This window comes from Terrapene carolina, unplaced genomic scaffold (assembly GCF_002925995.2).
Source record: "Terrapene carolina triunguis isolate 2854851 unplaced genomic scaffold, T_m_triunguis-2.0 Scaffold66, whole genome shotgun sequence".
NCBI lineage: Eukaryota > Metazoa > Chordata > Testudines > Emydidae > Terrapene > Terrapene triunguis.
In genome coordinates this window covers 4,320,719-4,339,446 of record NW_020664417.1, presented here as the reverse complement: position 1 = coordinate 4,339,446, position 18,728 = coordinate 4,320,719, and the positions used below count along the sequence as shown (strand labels likewise).

Below are 18,728 nucleotides of genomic sequence, written 5' to 3'. Positions count from 1 at the left end.
GGCGCTCGCCATGTGGCCCCGACCGCCGCGCTGCCTGCCAGGAGGGCTCCACGCCGCTCCGGTCGGCGGGGAGGGAAGGACGCGGGCTGCCCTGCCGGGCTTGCTACAGACCTGGCACCAGCTGGGGCAGACGGAGTGCGCAGCCTGCTCCCAGCAGGGCGCTCCCCTCCTCCGTGCCGCTGCCCCCTACAGGGCGGCTGGATCGGCGAACCCCCTCCCCCCCCCCAAACGGCCGTGCCGCCCTAGGATTGGGCGGAATGCCGCCCCGTAGAATCTGCCGCCCCAAGCACGAGCTTGCTGGAGCCGGCCCTGGATCTGACTACTGGACAATAAACCAAATCAAAAACTTGACCCTTCCTTGTTGCCAGCTCTCTTTTATTCAGTACACAGGGGAAAGAACTAATGCTGATGGAAAGAGAAATACACAGTCCCTGTCTGTAAACGCACAGAATAGAATGAATTGTTCCGTTGTCTATCCAAATTTCCGCTTGCCTAATTATAGCCTTTATTTTTATGGGGGAGATTGATGGGTTTGCCATATGGATGAACTATGTTCTTAAATACATTTTCAAATTGCCTGGAATAGGTCCCTTTCTGGATTGTTTATATAAACTGAAATAAATAAGTAAAGCTCATAGATAAAATATTCTTACTGCCTCTGATTTTCCTGATAACTTCTCTATTTGAAGTTATTAACTAGAGCTAGAGGAAAAACGAACACCTATTGTGTAAATAAAAAAAAATTCAAACAGACCTTTTTAAAAAAATGGTTAATTAGAAACCAATTTTTTAAAATCAGAAATGTTATTGTAAACATTATCAAACTGTTTACTGAAAACCTGGCTGCAGCAAACAATTTTGATAACATTTTTGTTCATGTTAGATTTAAAATTTCTGGAAAAAATGAGAAAAGGCACAACATTTTTCACAAAACCCCAGAAATGACTGATAATTTTTATGCAAAAAATTTTCATTTTAAGGGGGGGGGGAGCCATTTTACAAAAAAACTTCTTGTTAGAAAAATCTTATACCAACTCTAACACAAACCCATTATTGTTCCATTTTGGTGATTCTGAAATTCTGTGATTCTGCTTTACTCTTCTGTGCCTGTATGCAAGGGTGAAGCCTGCGATAGGTTCAGAACTAGCTCTTCCATATATTGTGCCACATAAGGAAATGGTTGACCAGAAAATGGACTCCCTAAATTCTTTCCTGTATGCTTTAGCAATATAACCTTACCATTTCCTTCTAAGCAGGTGTGAAAGCATAGAGCTTGATGATGAAATACGAAATCTGATAGAGAAGAACAGTATTGCACAGTACCATGAGAACTTGGAGTTCATTGCCCAAGAACGTGTGCTCAAACAGATGACTTCGTGTTCCCTGAAGGTAAGCAAATGTTTCTTTTGCAACAGTTTGTCTGCAAGGGAAGAAAATTGAGGGGGTATCTCCTGTTGTATTAACAACTATACACAAACTTCCTTGATTGCTGAACACATCATATGTTGAATGTACTGTAAATTCTCTCACAAAGCCACTTCCTGTGACTTAGGGAAACTGTTTAAGTGAGAAGACACTTCTCTTCAGCAGTTTCCAAAGCCCAGCTAGAGATACTGAGAGTACATCTACACAGGGATAAAAAACTGTCAGCTGGCCTGGGTCAGCTGATTCAGGCTCATGGGGCTCAATCTCCAGATCTGAAAAATTGCTGTGTAGATGTCTGATCTTGGACTGGAGCCCGAGCTCTGGGACTCTGTGAGAGTGGAAGGTCCCATAACTCGGGCTCCAGCCCAAGCCAGAATGTCTACACAATTTTTAGCCCTGCAGCTTATGCCATTTGACCCAGGCCAGCTGCAGCAGTTCCCCTTTATCTCTGCGTAGACATAGTCTTATTGTCCAAAGCAGCATTCTGATTGGCCAGTTGGACCTTTTGGATAATGATATCTAGAGATGCACGGCTGTGACCTCGCAAGGCTGTGACCTTAAACACACACGAACATCTCTACACCCATTGTGTTCAACAGTTCAATGGTTAAAGGGGAAGAAGGGAAACAAAAATAAGGCCCCTTGCGCGAATGGGAGGGGAAGTTGGTGGAGTGGGAATGAGGGTCTGAAGAAGAAAAAGTGGTGGTTTAGACGTCCCTCTCCCCTGAATGCCAAGCTACTCTCCACCTGGTAGTGAGAGAAGGAGAGGAAATTCTTATTTCCTGCAATGAGGAAAGGAACGAGAAACAAGATAGTGCACCCAGGCTGGGGAGAGATACAGTTAAACTATTCATTCCTGAAGGGAATGAAGTGGAGACCCACTTCCCTTCCTTCATGACATCATCACAAGCAAAAGGATGTAGCTGAAAAGCACAACTCTAAATATGTTACAAGGAATTACCAGGAAAATGAAAGAAGATGTTACTATGATGAATCAATTTATAGGTATTTCACAAGTAAACTATCACCTCCGGAATGACTTGCTGCTACAGCTGCTCAGGAATTTTTCAGTGAAATGTTTTTTTGTCAGAAAATTCCCATTTGTTGAAACTGAAACTTCTTCGAGAGTTCCACACCTGGGCAGACAAAACCAGTTATCCCCAGAGACAGCTGATAGTTTAGAAAAACAGGAATACCAGAACATGTTGGGCTTGTCTATTAGCTCACTGCAGATCCACCTAGTAGCAATCACTGTCTTCCACCCTATTTTTACACACCCAATAATAACCAAATTCCTGAAGGGTCTCACTAGTACCTTCCCACCAGTAGTGAAGCCAACACCTCAATGGAACCTCAATCTTGCACTGTCAATACTTATCAGGCCACCCTTTGAACATCTAACCATGTGCTCAATATCCCACCTGTCTATGAAGGTCACCATCACATTGGCCAGGAGGTTGAGCAAGCTGAGGGCACTCATGGCCAACCTGCCATATATGCTACTTTTCAAAAATAAAAGGTATCCCTTTGCTTCCACCCAAAATTCATTCCCAAGGTAATTTTTGAGTTCCACATAGATCAATCAATTCACATACTGGTATTTTTTCCAAAACATCATGCCTCTAGTGAGAAGCAGAGGCTTTGCTCTCTTGACATCAGAGGAGCTTTGGTGTTCTACCCTCAAAGAATGAAACCAATTAGAAAAATGTCTACACTATCTGTTGCTATAGCAGAATGAACGTTGGGTTAAGCAATATCTACACAGATCCTCTCCAAGAGGATTCCTGGCTGCTGTCAGTTACCACATATCCCTCCCTGGACAGGATGAGGGCCCATCCACTGGAACACAGGCAACCTCAGTAAGCATCTCTCCAAGAAGTACCTGTGCGGGATATTTCTAAGGTGTCAACCTAGAGTTCCATCCACACCTTCATGAAGCATTATGCTTTAATCTAAGCCTCTTCTGCAGACACAGCCTTTGAACAACATTAATACTTCCTGCATCCTCATACCACTCTCTTCTTTGACTACTGTTTACCAGTCACCCCCATGTGGAATACACATGGGGACCAGCACTTGAAGAGGAAATGGAGTTTACTTACCTCCTTACCAGGTCCTGAGATGTGTGATCCCTATCTGCATTCCTCTCCCTGCCCTCCTTCCCCTCTGCCATGGATCATGACACTATTTGTGGTAGAAAACAGTCTGCACCTCTCCATATACCCTGGTGCTGAGCACGACAGGCTTCATGGCACAGGCATGGACCAATGGACACTACTTGAAAGATTTTTCTATTCTCCTGTACATGATGTGCCTGTGTACCCATGCATGGAATGCACATAGGGACCACACATCTCAAAGTAAGCTTTTTTGTGTGTGTGTATGGAAATGCATCTGTTTTGACCAAAGCTTCGCTGGGAAAAAATTTCAGATCCGGGATGGAATTTCCAGGGGGGAGAGGAAGAGACCCCAGAATAGACCATCAGTATCCCAGTGATTATGACACTGGGGAATGTGGGAGAGCCAGGATTAAATCTCTTCTCTGACTCAGGCAGAGCAAGAACTTGAACCTGGGTCTCCTACTGTGTACCACGTGAGTACCCTAATAGCATTACACTCTCTCTCCCTTTCCTGTTGGAGCTATTCCACTTTGTATAAATAAATATTCACTAGGGCAGAGAGAGAGACTGACTCCATAGCCCTGTGGTTAGGTGTGCGTCCAGACCAGGTAGAGTAGGGTCTTGAACCTGGGTCTCCCATATCTCAGGTGAGTGCCCTAATCACAGGGGTATTGGCTATTTTAAGGTGGATCTCTCGCTCTCTTTGTAAAAATATTCAAATAGTCTCGTTTTCATTCTGATGCAGACTGAACACACATGTCAAAACCTTGGATATTTTTTAAGGAATTCTTGTTTTCTACCCAGCCCTACTTGCTGCCTACAATAAGATTAAGGGAAAATGTCACAATTAGAACAATGGGATCAGAATCATCACAAAAGGGAAAAAACCTAGATGGATTTCACATTACCATTGAAATCCACAAAAATCTCTCCCTCCTCTACTCTCCCAAAAGTGGTGAAACAAAAGCAGCACCAGTACCACAAAAGCAAGAAGCATTAAACTTCTCACTTAATACACATCAGCAAAACAAAAGTTGGTGATTGTTTCAGTCAGCCACTAGATGTGATCTTTTTTTCAACAGAAAGTTGGGAGTGTATACAGGGATTCCTAGGGAAGAGAACAGAGAGAGGGTTCGCTCCCCCTCCTTTGTTATGTAGTTCAGTGTTTCACTTGAACTATGCAGATCTGTAGTATTTTACCTCTCTTTGTATGCACTTGCACATATTCTAGTTACTTGCCCTTTGGATTTGTGTGAGGGTTTTTCATACAGTTGAGAGGGCGGTACAGTGTTTCAAGTGTAAAAAAGTGTGTGGTTTTAAGATTGTTTTTAAGAGGAGTGGCTCTTTTATTTGGCCAACTACTTACTTGGATTTACAGTTAGTGCCAGCTGTGATGAAGTCCAACAATTTTCAGTGTAGGTGGCTTAAAATGAGTGTGTTGGGTTGTATACGTTGAATATGCAGGATATGATTTTTTGCTATGCTAAAGAATACTCTTCAGATGTAAATGATTTACAATAGTAAAGAAAACAGTCATGAATGTCAGTTTGTGTAGACTCAGAAGCTGGTTTGAGGGGAAATCTTTTACTTGGAGATAGAGGAAGAGGTACAAACTATCTTATGCTTCCTCTGTGGCTTTGTACATCCTTTCAGAAAAGTCAGGCACAGATAGTAAATCACGTGAATGTTTGTCAGATTTTTACAATGTTTGAGGTAGCAGTATTGCCAACTCAAAATGTTCAAAAATTCTGTTAGACACCAAAAATCATGAGATTAGCTTTAAAATCATGAGGTTATGTAAAAGTACAGGTCTGTCGCATCTTACGCGCATTTAACATGCGCGATTTCAGCTTTACGCAGTCGGCAAAAACAAAAAAAAAAGAAAAATAACAATTTTAATATTGTACTTGTAGTGCGGGCGATTCCGCCCGCCATTCATCTCAATGTAATTTTGACTATACACGGTTTTCGCTTTACGCGCTAACTGCGGAACGGAACCCCCGCGTAAGATGAGACTCGCCTGTAATAGATTTGGTATTCTTTTTATTTGCCTTCTGCTTTTTGAGCGTTTAGAGTGCACTGGGGTCACATTTTGAAGCTTTTTCCACAGCCACAAGGGCTAGAAACTTAAAGAAAAGGTAAGAATGAAGGCTGAAATCATCACATATCCATTTGACTCCAGGGGCTTTAAGAAAAACAGTCATAATCATGAGACCAATGACAAAATCATGAGAGTTGGCCACTCACACTCACCAACAGCAAACTGACCTATTCTAACCCCAAGGCTCTAGTAAGACTGTGTTTCTGGAATTGTATGTAAACAAATTCCCTTTGCTTCCTTCCCTTTTTTTCTTTATGTAAGCTAAGTTCTTCATAAATTAAAAAACATGTAAGGGCTAAAAGAGGTCATTTGAGAGAGGGAACCTGGATATGCAGAGTGAACAGACTGGACTCCAAGCATCAACTTCATGCCCTGATCACTGCATGTATTATAGTTTTAAATTATGGAATGTCATCATGCTCTGTTACCCACAGTCCTGGGCCATCTTGGTACTAAACCATAGTGGCCCTTCATGGAAAGTCTCATTTTTAATCTTCACCATGTTGTGTGAGAAGAACATAGTGTCTGACTGGCTTCAAAGAGAGTTTGAAGGCACAAGAAATGCATGAAATGGATGCAAGGGACTTACCCAATTTGGTAAGAACTTATTTCGATCTGACCATGTGATCAGTCCATATATGGGCAAATGGAAAGGGCTGAGTCCTTGTATTTGAATTGCACAAGTGAATTAAATACACATTTCATCTATACATACAAAGGGCCAAACTCAGAAGTGTCAGGTGGTGTGAATTAGACCTCTTGCCCTAGCTCAGACTCCTTTCCATTTACTGAAATGGAAACTTTTCTCTTTGACTAGAGCTGGCCAAATAATTTTCACTGACAAAAAATGGAAAACATATTATAAAAGTGGTTTCAAATTTAATCAAGCTTTTCAACCATCTCAACTCCGACCCACTTTATTCTTCAAAAGTGTCAGAAGTCTAAATAGTGTAAGTTTCATATACTGAAGTACTCTAGCTAAGACTTCCTTCCCCATTGTTTCAGTGTGTATAAAAAGTCTAAATGAGTCTAGCATGCACTCCCCTACACACCACCTTTGAGTCTGACACAATCTCAGAAAATTATCATAATCCTCAATATGTCCCTGGAGAGGTATCCCCTATATAGAGGAGGAAACTGAGGCACAAGTCACTTGTCTGAAGTGATGCAGGAAGTCAAAACAGTAAATAGAACCCAGATCTCCTAAATCCCAGTCCCCTGCTAGAACCGCTAGTACAGCCTCTGTTCCCCAAAATTACATAAATTATTAAACATTCCTATTATAACAAACTAGGTCACATATTTGTCAAAATGATATATTTTCCACATTAAATAATTTTTTATATACAGAGTATTTTAAATTTTTCATATCCATGGCATTCATATGAAATCTGATTCATTTATATTTTACATACAAGTAGAGGGCATATAGGCATTTTCCATATAGGGAAGAATAGGACCAAATAGGAAGGGACAAATAACAACTTAAAAATATTATTAACATGCCAGCACTTGGTTCATGGACTATCAATAGTTAGACATATAGATCAAAAGTTACAATAACTGTTCTGTACATGAAAATATATTCCTGAGCAAATGGATCAGAGCAGTTCTGACACTGGATATAATTACAAGAAGATTATGATTCATCAGTGGGTACAGTGTGATATAGACACACTAAGTTTCACGATATCCTTGATTTTCCTCATTCCTACATTTTTCTTCTTAGTGTTTCTTTCTAGTGCCTCCTTGCTCTCTTTTATTCCAGTTTAACTGTAGATTCATGAAGTAGGTATTTAGGTCCTGAGGGCCACAGTTTGTAAACACTTAGGCACTTAGGCACGTGAGCAACTTTGCTCATGATTAGTCCTGCTGAAGTCAACAAAGAACAATAGAAGGAAAGCTTGAAGCAGAATCATTTTATTCAGTGCCTAAGCTGCTATGGTCCAAGTACTGAGGAACATACTTTCATCTGAACACATGTACATACAAGAATATTGCGAGTTTCTAGATGAACATTAATACATATGTCAAAAAGGTGTGTTTGACATACTCATTTTTTTCAGGAAAATCCCCTTCTGACACATTTTTCTGTCTGGGTGAAGCTTGTATGCACAAAGATCAAATGTAGACAGGAAATAACACATTCTCTTTCCTGTTTAAAGACTGGCTGTATTTCCCAGCTGTAATGACCTTGCTGTTCAGTATTTCACTGCACCAGACTGGGAACAGGGAATACCTGCCACTCTGTACCCCAAATGTCTCTTGCTATCATCACTCTTTTCATTATTTTTAAATGATCTTTTAAATGAAGGTTATAACAAGCCCTACCGGTACAATAACAGTTGGAGAAAAACATTCATATTATAAAATCCTATTCAAAGTGTTTGGGTGGGGAAAGTCTTCAGAGAGTCTTAGGGATGGTCTGAGAGAGACAGAGAGATGCGTGTGCGCACATACATACACACGTGCTACACACAAATCAGCAAATTCTTAGCCTAAATAATCTTATGGCGAATATGGCTTATACAGTCCTGCCACTGAATAGTATAAGTCTATAAAGGCAATCTAACTGCAAACACCGGTGAAGTTAAGAGTCATAGAATGAAGTGATTCTATATTTTACCTGTTATCTGCATCATCAAAAAGAGATTGTTATCCAGCTGAGCATTTAAAAAGTCTTTAGTTTCATTAGAATTAAGGAAGATATAATGGCCAAGATTTCCAAAAGTGGCTAGTGATTGAGTACCTTAATTTCTGAGTACCCAATTTACTATACATAAAGGGGCCTGTCTTTCAAAGGAAGAGTGCTTAGCATTTTCTAAAATCAAACCATTTAAGGTGTCTCGAGTTGGGCACCAAAAAAACAAGACCTCCAAAAACACTATAAATGTCTGAAGTTACTGTAACTTTTATAATTTTAATATGGAAACTCATGAAAGAAAAGAATGATTTTATACCATCTAGACACACATGAGGGTATATAGGGAACAAAGAAGATGAAAAGTGGGGAAGGAAAGGAATAAGGCATACTAGAGTAGATCTTGGTAATGAGTAAGTCTAAGATTTCATTACAGAATTTGTGACTTCCAGAGACCTTTGTGACATTTTCTGCTTCAGCCCATGGGGCAGCAGGGCTGGAGCTGTCAGTTGGTGGGGGCCCAGGGGCCCTGGAGCTCTGAGCTGTGGCACGGGGAGCCCTGCAGCTCTCAGCTACCGTGGGCAGCAGGTGCTGAACCTCCCCGCTCCTCCTTTTCCTGCAGCAGAGCTCAGGCTCTCATCCCCCCGTCAACCTCATTTTGTCACTTTTTTTTTTTAAGTAAACGTCCCGGACAGGTTACGGGCTTCTGTGAATTTTTGTTTATTGCCTGTGACCTGTCCTGGACATTTAACAGTTAAAAATAACCATAACAAAATCTTAACTTTAGGAATGAGATATCATAAATGGTAACTGCGAATCTTAGAAATTAGAAATGAAAAAGACCTACAATATTAAGTAAACTATGCTATCTCCCTTCTGGTGCAGGATTATTCACTATACTATCTTTTAATACACCTTTTCATACTTTTGGGCAGTCTTTTAAAAGGTAGCAGTGCAGCTGAATATTAAAAATGTTCTCGCGGGAGAGAAGCGACAAAATGGTTTGTGTCAAACAAAGACAGTATACTTTGTGTGTAATATATATATATAAAACAATAATGACCCAGCGGCGAACTCCTTTAGCAAATTTCCTGAAAAGAAATATCCAAAGCCCGCCATTGCTCCAAAAAGACAGTAAATGCTCTTGGTGATTATGTTGTGACTCAAACTGAGAAGGAAGTCTTCACTTAAATTAGAAAGCTCTACTTAAGTCAGGACTGATTCCACATGGAGTTTTTTCTGGTCAGTTTCCCATTGCTGCCACGATTGTGTTAAAATGAACAGAGAAATTAAATTATATTTAGGTCTGGCAGAAATATCATTGACAGATATCAATGTTTATTTTAAGAATTTTGAAGATATTGATTTTACATTTTCACATGTGAAATTATAGGTTGTAAACAATTTTTTAAAATAGTTATCAAGTTAAAATGTTGGCAGTTAAGGAAAATTATGGGGCAGCACACAATGGGTTGGGGGATCAGACAACAATTTGACAGTAGATGTTGAGATTCAAAAAGTTAAAGCTTTATAACCATTAAAATATAACTTGCCAACTTTTTGTGCCAAAATATACCAATACATATCCTCAAATCAAACTCTAATAAGTTCCCAAGTAGTATTTTTCTTTCTTAGCCTACCTGTAAACTTTGATTATTATCAATGGAAATATTTTTTTCATCAGTTTGTGTGTACAATGGAATCGCTTACCTACATTTACCAACAAAATCAAATCCTTCCAAGCCTAATCACAGTCAATGTTGGTTTAGTGCCACAATTGCATGTCAGAATCCAATACTAGGAATTGCAGCCTAAATAGCAAAAAGGGGTCCTTCTGCTGCTCTCATTGGAGGAAAGAGGGCACATGCATGGCAAGGGCAGGTCTGAAAATATGCTGGAAATAGAAGGAAGGGTTGCACTAGAAATGAAATAATGAAAAGTAGGGCTGAGATGAATGAAGAAAAGGAATATTTGGGGGCATGTCCTACAAACTGATAGGAGCACTGGAGCCATTTGGAAGACAGTATGTCTTTATTTAAATAGATATTTCAAGAGAATATAAAACACATATATTCACTGTAGACTTTGATATGGCTGTGTGTGTTTGTGTGAATCACAGAAGTTAGTGGTGAAGTCCAGTAAGGTCATCAAGTCTGCATCCTCCCAGTGCAAGATTGTTCCCTGATGTATATTTTTCTGGTAATTTATACAAGTGCATCCAATAATGCAGAGCCTTCCATTGCACATATTTGTCCATTTAAAGAAAAAGAGAAATAAAATCAAGATGTGAGATCCCATGCAAGTTAGACAGCAATTTACCTGTGCTCAGCATTACTTTTGCTACCTTACCAAAAAATGTTTAGAGACAAATTTATCAGCACCCAGATAGGCAGGAAAGAGTTGGGGTGTCTGTGTTTTTTGTGCTGGGTTTTGGTAAAGGAGGCAAAATACAAGTGTAATGATGGAGAATTCCTTGAAGAATGGACTCAGGGTTGCTCATTGTGTCCCAATGTGCTGAGGATGCATTAGCATTATCCACCGAAGGTCCAGGGCTATGAGAGCTAGAGATGGACTAGTGCCCAAAGTGGTTACTACGCTGTCATCTCTTGGTAAAACCCCTGGAGTGGAGAGTGAAATTTAAAGTCAAGAAAGTGAAAGGAAATGCTTGGTGTGGTCTGTCCTATGTGTTATGACACTGACTGCATTATGAGTCTTGGTACAGAGATCCCTCTTTGAATGTTCTTCTTTGATAGCTGAGCTGGCTGAATACTAGAACAAAACATAAGAATAATTATTTATAAATAATGGCAATATTAGTCAAATATTGTATCTGATTATTACTATGAAATTTACAAAAACTGATATTGGGGAAACAATGCACAGAAACATTATTCTAGAGCCTTTCTTCAGGTTTTGTTTAATTATGAATTTAAGCTGCTATATTTAACAAGATCGCAGTTTTAGCCCTTCAGCTGCTAAAATAGCCTTATGTGTATATGGGAATAACCCTCAGAATAACAATACTAATTCTGAGGGCTCTGAACTGAGGAACAGGTACTAAGTAAACACAGCTCCTATCTCATTCTCTCCTCTTCCACCCTGAGGCTCACCTTCCTGCAGACTTCTTCCCCTCTCTTTAATAAGACCCTTCTATGATATTCTGGGGTTTAATCCAGACCAGTGAGGGGCTGTGTCACCCTTGCCCTGTAACCTCAGATGCCTCACAATGCTTTGCTGCTGTAGCTCCCACCTTGATTGCTCATAAACAGCCTGCAAGCAGGCAGGTCACACACACGTGCTTAGTGTCTGTGTGTAGCCACAGCTCTGGGCCAGCACTTCTCACCCCAGCAGTCTGTCAGCAAACACCAGCCACACACTGACTTCCAGAAGCCTTGGTTACCACTTGCAAGGTGACCCAAATATGGTCCCAGTCTCAATTTCCCCTCCCTCCCCAAAATGTGTGTTCTGTGCAGTCCAGCCCTCTCCTGGACAATTCAGACATATTAGGTCCATTGTGCCTCTCAGGGGACCAATATACAACAGTTCGACACCCTAAATGGAGTTACCCACACAGTTGACAACACTGGATTAGTTTTGATTACAGAATAAAACAAGTATGTTTAACTACAAAGAGGTTTTAAGTGAGTACAAGTATAGGGTATTAAAGTCAGAAATGGTTACAAGAGAAATAAAGATAAAACGCTTCCTAGCACTAAAACTTAACAAGCTAGGCTTGGTTCAAGATAAAATTCTTGGTTGCTCCTAGCAACAGGTCTGAGCAAATTTCAGGTCAGAATCTCTCCTAAAGTCAAATGGGCTTGTCTCTTTTGTCTTCATAGGTGAAAGAGCAAGAAATGGATAGGGAGACATAACTTGGGGTCTTTTTGCTCTTCACTTTTATAGTTCAGTCACCCTTTGAAATTCATTTTCCTGCGGTTTACTCCTAAAGTAAATTCCTGCTGTGAGGTTGGAGTCAAGGAGTCTGGTGGTGGAAGAGGTTCCAGACTCACCAGTGAGTTGTTAGTTTTTAAATGATACCTCACAAGGCATATTTTGTACAAAGATTGTTACAATGGTGTGTAGAGTGTGAAAGCAGAGATTCATTCGGTCACACTTTCCTACCTCTGTGATCTGCCAAATGTGGCTAGACCTCCTATCCCTACCCCATGAGGCCTGCTTTATTTTAGGTCAGAAATTAACATTACCTCAAAGAACTGTCATGCTTGTCATTACCTGACGATGGAATTTCATGCAGCTCATATCTATTTATCTATTCCTTCCTCCCACAAAAACTCTTCCCTCCCCCCACTGCAGACTTACCTCAGAGCCACCTTGGAAATCTCTATCCTTTGACTGAGACAGTTGATGGCTAACTTTACATGATGCCACTCTGCACTTTATGCCAGTTCCTGCTTGCCCTGGCCTGTCTGCTTGACACACTGTCTGCCACCTGCCCTGCTGGTTCCCAGCCTGAAGAACTGACAGAATATAAAACTGGTTTAAATTAAAATAAGGTTTTTTTGTTTTTGTTTTTTTTAAGAAAAGAACTTCACAAGCATTTTTCACAAATTTGAAATACTTAATATTGCACAAAAATATTTCATTAAAAGTTGAAATCTGAAAGATTTTGACCAGTTTTAGTAGAAGAGGGGGTGGGGCATATCTGCAGGGTGCTGTTCTGAGCATGGGGAGAAGAGGTAGGGTCAGTTGAAACTCACTGCAGCAGCTTCTTCCAGCTACAAGATAACACACCTACAGTACAGTGTACCCTAGAAGTCTCCCCAAAGCCCTAATTAAAATCCTCCAAAATGAGATTGACACAAATATATTAAACACTAGGGGCTTAGTCAGCATCCTAAAGTTAACCCAACCTTCCTGGAAACTGGTTTGAGCGAAATTATGGTAACAATTGTATGAATTCCAGCATGTTAATTTCATTTCCTAGCTGAGTTCATTTCAGTGCTAATAGCATTAACACAGTGAGCTAAAACACAAGCATGGAACTGGAGTTGGGGATTTTCCAATTGCATTCTCACTATTAACATGCACTACCAGTGTGCTTAGCATTATATAACAAAGAAAGACAGCCCTTATTTCCATGAGCTTATAGTCTATAACAGGTATGAGAAGGCACACTGGGAGACGATAAGATGATCTTATTAAGGGACTTTCCCAGTTATTTGTGTGTAGGGAGACTAGAGCTAGGTGGAAGAAAAATTCCAGTTAAATGACTACTTGTTTTGAAACTTAAGCTAACTAGACTGAAAAAGGCTCACAAAAAGATGAAAAAAAAGCCAAAATGTTTTGATTAGTTCAAAATAAATATTTTATTCCCTTTTTTGGTTTGTGAAAATTTGAGATTTTGACCTTTTGTCTTGATTTGGGATTGTAACATTCATGAGGCAGGAAAACAGTTTCCCACCTAGCTCTGGTGGGACACTCTCCCCTCTCCGTACTCCTTGTCCCCCTCTTTCATCAAGAGATCTGTTTCTTGACTCTTTTTTAAAAAACTTTTCCATCAGGAAAACTATTACTTCCTTTCTACAGGAAGCCATTATAATTAATGCATCAATGCCATTCTGATGCCTTCTATCTATGAATGATAAACAGGCAGACCACAGGTCTACGGACATGTGATTTATTCACTAATATATTGTGTGACCTTAGACGTTCAATCACTCTGTTGCTCTATGTATAAAGAGGGGATATTACCCACTTTTGTAAAGAGCTTTGAGACCCTCAGATAAAAGAAGCCAGAGAGGTACAAAGTCTGTGATTTACCTGATCATCTGATACATGTCATCTTCATTTTGAGACCTGTTTCCTTTTCACCACCACAGGAATCTCAGAGTTAAATCATTGCTGTCTTCTGTCCAACTTCAAACTGGTGTGAAATATTTTCGTGGAAAACCAACTGCATTTATGCATACTGCAATCCTGTAACTTCCAGTGATATATCTGCACAAATGTCAAAAACAGTGGCACATATTGCCAATTTTGTGTGGTTTTCCAATTTCCCTGGTATTACTGACAATACAAGGCCAAATCCTGCTAGCCTTATTCACAGAAGTAATACTGTTGATTTCAATGGGACTGCTTATGTGAGTAAACTGATCAGGATTTGAGCAAGCTGGGAATCATCTTTGCTTCCTCTCTCTTCTCCTCATTTAGTCTGTGGCTGAACCCTATTTCTTCTCCCTCCACAACATCTCAAAAATCCGCCCCTTCCTTTGTAGCCTGAGGGCCAAATCCATAACCTAGTAATTTTCTGCCTTAACTACTGTAATCTCTACTAAGGTTCTGTTGTAGTTAAAATTAGAAATCGACCTAAAGCTGGCGCAGTGCTGTGGCTGGTGAAACAAATAATGTACTAATATCTTGGGATGCTAGTTTAGGAACAATCTGATTTTCACACTTGAACATAGGTGAGGTCTCAAGGTACAACACAGTCAAGAGGCTAAAGTAGTTCTTCACTACAGCATCACCAAAAAGTTGTAATTGTAATACTAAAAACTGATATTTGCCCAAAAGATTAAGTAAAAACGGCTCAGAATGAAGGAGGTCATCCTAATGTTAGCCTTTGATCGAGTCAATATTTCAAGTACCTTCTGCTTCAAAGTGCTGTCAGGCCCCTTGAAATATTCTGTTCATTGGTCATAACCAGATGTCTAAAGCTCCATGATATAAACAACAACATAATCCTGAGACAAAATTATTCCAAAATTGTGATCAGTACAGTATATGCTCTGTAGCTTTAAGAGAATTACTCACTGGCTTGAATTTTAGGCAAAAAACTATACTTTCACTTCTCCTCCCTTTACAAAGTCCTTTTTGTCATTCTATAAACCTTTACATATTTATTTATTTATTTTATTTGGTGGTCAGAATAAATTTTGTATACAATCCAAAATGTCCTTATCAAAATAAAACCTTTTTCCTAATGCCTTGGTTGTACCCTATTGGATCCCTGACCACTTTAACAAAGTTGGAAAACTGACCCTCAACTGGACAAGACAAGGAAACAAACCAAGATTTCAGGAAAAAATGTTTTGCTGTTTCTCAGAAAGTCATTTTATTAGTGAAGATTTTAATCAAGAAACTTTGGTTAGCATGCAGAATCTTGCATGGTTCAACATGTGCCAAGAAAAACTAGAGGGGAAAAAAAAGCCCTTGAGACATATTCCAGGCAATACAAAGTTTAATCCTGATGACTGGATTGTAACTGAAGTGCAGTTATTTTTTGTGGGAAGTTCCATTTCACTCAAATGGAGCTTGAGATTCTACAATACAGAAATTGTTTCATCATAAATTACCAAGATGATGTCTGGCGCTCGGCTGTAAAAAGTCCAGTGTTTCACTAAAAGTCTATAGTTAGAGTAATTCTTTTTTTAGTTGAAGGTTTTTACAAGGAACTATGTTATCTTAAATCAATTTTCATATGATTACGTTTGTTCCTTTCCCTGAGAAACCTATTATCTTCCCACAAAAAGGAAAAAGGGTTTTTTTTTTCTTTTAAATTTTCCCTCCAACACCATCATTATTCAGAATTTTTAGAAGAAAAAAAAATAGTACTTTGTATTTGTCTAGTGCTTTCCATCTAAAAAAAATCAAAATGCCATAGAAACATTTAATTATGTGTCTCATTTGTGAGGTTAGTTATGTATAGTTATCCCCATTTGCGGATGGGAAACTAAGACCTAGAAGTTAAGACTAAAATGATTAAACTTGTGTACCTTAAATCGGGCTTCTAAATCCATATTGAGACAACCTGATAAATGACAAGAACTGGAAGGATTAGGTCCTTAAAGATAATAAGAAAAACAGCGTGTGTCTTTGCACAATTATAGAACTATTTCAAGGGGGAAAAACTCACCCTCAGGCTGTAAAAGCATGAAATGCTGCGTGTATATTTCACTGTACTTATTGTTCTTTTTGCTGGCTGTTTTCTTCCCCATAGTTTTTACAGGCATTATTGGTATTCTCCATTAAGTGACTCACCAATTTCTCCCTTATAAGGAAATACAGTGTGTTTTAATGTCACGTCAGAAAATGTTTATATTCAGGCATGCCAAAGGGCTTGGTTCCAATTGTAAACAGATATCTCTGGTACTGGGGAAAAGAAAGCCATGTCCCTAGAGCTATTTATTGAAAGTTTATTTTTCCTTCCCTTATCTTTGCCAGTTCCTCACCCAGGGGAGAATCAACCAGTAAAGGAAGGGATTGCAATTTACATACCACACTAAACAAAGCCCTATCCTGTCTCATACATTAGTCACAGACAGCATGCTTGAGACATTCTGGGAAGCCCCTGTATAGAAGGCAAAAAAGGTTTAAATCAGAGTTCCATCACCTATATCTTACTCCGTGTTGCTTCCACACACGCACAACTAGTTGGGAACATTATCTGTGAAGTTTTTGAGACACATGTTTTAATAGAACTTCCCCCCCCCGCCCCTTCGGACAACCCCACCTGGTTAAAGTACATATTTTATTTGCTTGCCTTCTTTTAAAGACCTGCAGTAAAACAGACATCCAAAGCCTCTTTCAACTGCCACAGACAGGCATGAATGGCTCGGAAACTTCAGCAGACCAGTTACAGGTAAGTGAGCATTTCTGATGGGGAGCAGTATCAGTGGCATGTTGTTTAATTAATGGAAATGTGCAAACTAATTAGACATTTAGAGCTATCACTTTGTGGATGGGTCATTATAGGCTTGTGTGGTAAAATAGTCTTGTCAGAATGAATGTATTCTGTTTTAATGTACGAAGGTGATATTGGAATGCTATAGATCTTTTAGAAACTTTTTTTAATCTTTAATTTTTTTCTTTAAGAAGCTGATCCATGGCGTGGCCAATTGCCATGGTAACAAGGCAGCTTCTTGAGGCACTGTTAGCTATACCAAGATTTGAGCCACAGGCACCGGAGCATTCTTTGAATTTACTAGCATTGTATTTCTCTACTGGAAAGTGTGAGCTGTGACATTTAAAACTAATCACAATTTGTCCTTAAAGCTGTATATATTTATCAATTGAATAAAAAAGAATATGCAAAATGTATTTGGTAGATTTTGAGAATTCTGTATTAGGCTGTGCTTCACTTGCCTGGGCTGACAAGCTGTGCCAGCTCAGCAGTGCACGCAGTATGGTCACAGCAGCTGGCAGGAGTGGGAAACTCCACCACCAGTCGGTCGACTCCATGGGCAGGAGGCAGCCAGAGATAGATCGCGGGCATGGGGAGTGGGAAGCTCCCCCTAGGCCAAGCTCCAAGGATGAGGCAGTGGCACTGACACAGGTTGGGGAGGAGCAGCAAGGGATTGGGTCACAGAAGGGTGAGCAGGATTGGGGGGTAATTAGTCCTGGCAGCTCTGCAGAGGAAACAAGGTAAAGAAAATGGAATCTGGGCAGCAGCTAGACCCTTGCAATCCGACTGGAACCTGATAGGGTCTGACTACAAGTGTCGGGATTGGGTCAGGAATGAAAACAACTTGACATGCTTGGACTTGAGTTCAGGTTGGCTGTGGTCTAGTCGGATACAGATCAGGCTTTAAAATTAGGTCCTAGCAGACCTCTAATTGACAGTGCAGTTTTGGTCTGAAAACCAGGCTACTGACTGGATATTTGGTGGGGGAGGAATTAAAAACAACACTTTCAATGACCAAGCATTTGACATGGCCAATGTGGTTTTCTGTGTCATGTATATTTATTCCAATTACAATTCTGTTTCTACATGCAGCTAGTGTGCATCATGGTTTGTTATGAGAACCTGTGATAGCTTCTTGGAAATTATGATCTATTGGGCTAATAATATAAAAATGAGGATTTGCCTGAAACCATACTGGCTACAAATGACCTATGAAGTATATTTTGAACCCATTATGGGTCTAATTATGGGCTCACTCCTGCAAACACTTACTGCTGGGAATAATGCTTCCTGTACTAATGCCCATGAATGAATGGGACTATTCATGCCTGCTAGCATGCCTAGTGGTAAGTGTATGAAGCACAGCACCTTTATTAGTTGTGAGGCAGGCAAACAATACTTTAATACACAGTATCTTTAAAATAAAAAGCAAAATATGAATGTAGAAAGCTGAAGAAAATCATTAGACTTTTGCTGGCTTTTGCAAACTGCTTTTTTAAAGAATTGCCCCATAACACAATATGATACACAATGGGCTAAAATCTCAGTTGGTTTATATTGGCATAGCTCCATTGACTTCAGTTGGCCACAATTCTCATTTCCACCACAGAGTAAGCAAGTGAGTGTAAATTACATTTTTGTTCAATTTAAGGCCTTTTTGCCTTGCCAGGGAGATTTAAAGGACAGTAGTGTAAATCTAGCACTTAAATAGAAATTTCCCTCTTCAAATTGCTTTATAAACATTAATATAATTGACATGTAAGGTAGATAAGTGCTCTATAGGATAATACTGAATTTGGG

General features: G+C 39.8%; 1 protein-coding gene across 1 annotated transcript in view; it reads left to right on the top strand.

Annotated features, from left to right (window-relative positions):
- TNIP3 (TNFAIP3 interacting protein 3) overlaps positions 1–18,728 on the top strand; it is a 97,796-nt gene that overhangs the window by 44,598 nt on the left and 34,470 nt on the right. The window contains exons 3-4 of the mRNA XM_024212764.1: positions 1,257–1,389; positions 16,800–16,886. Coding sequence (XP_024068532.1) covers positions 1,257–1,389; positions 16,800–16,886 — 220 coding nt within the window. The remainder of the gene's footprint in view (positions 1–1,256; positions 1,390–16,799; positions 16,887–18,728) is intronic.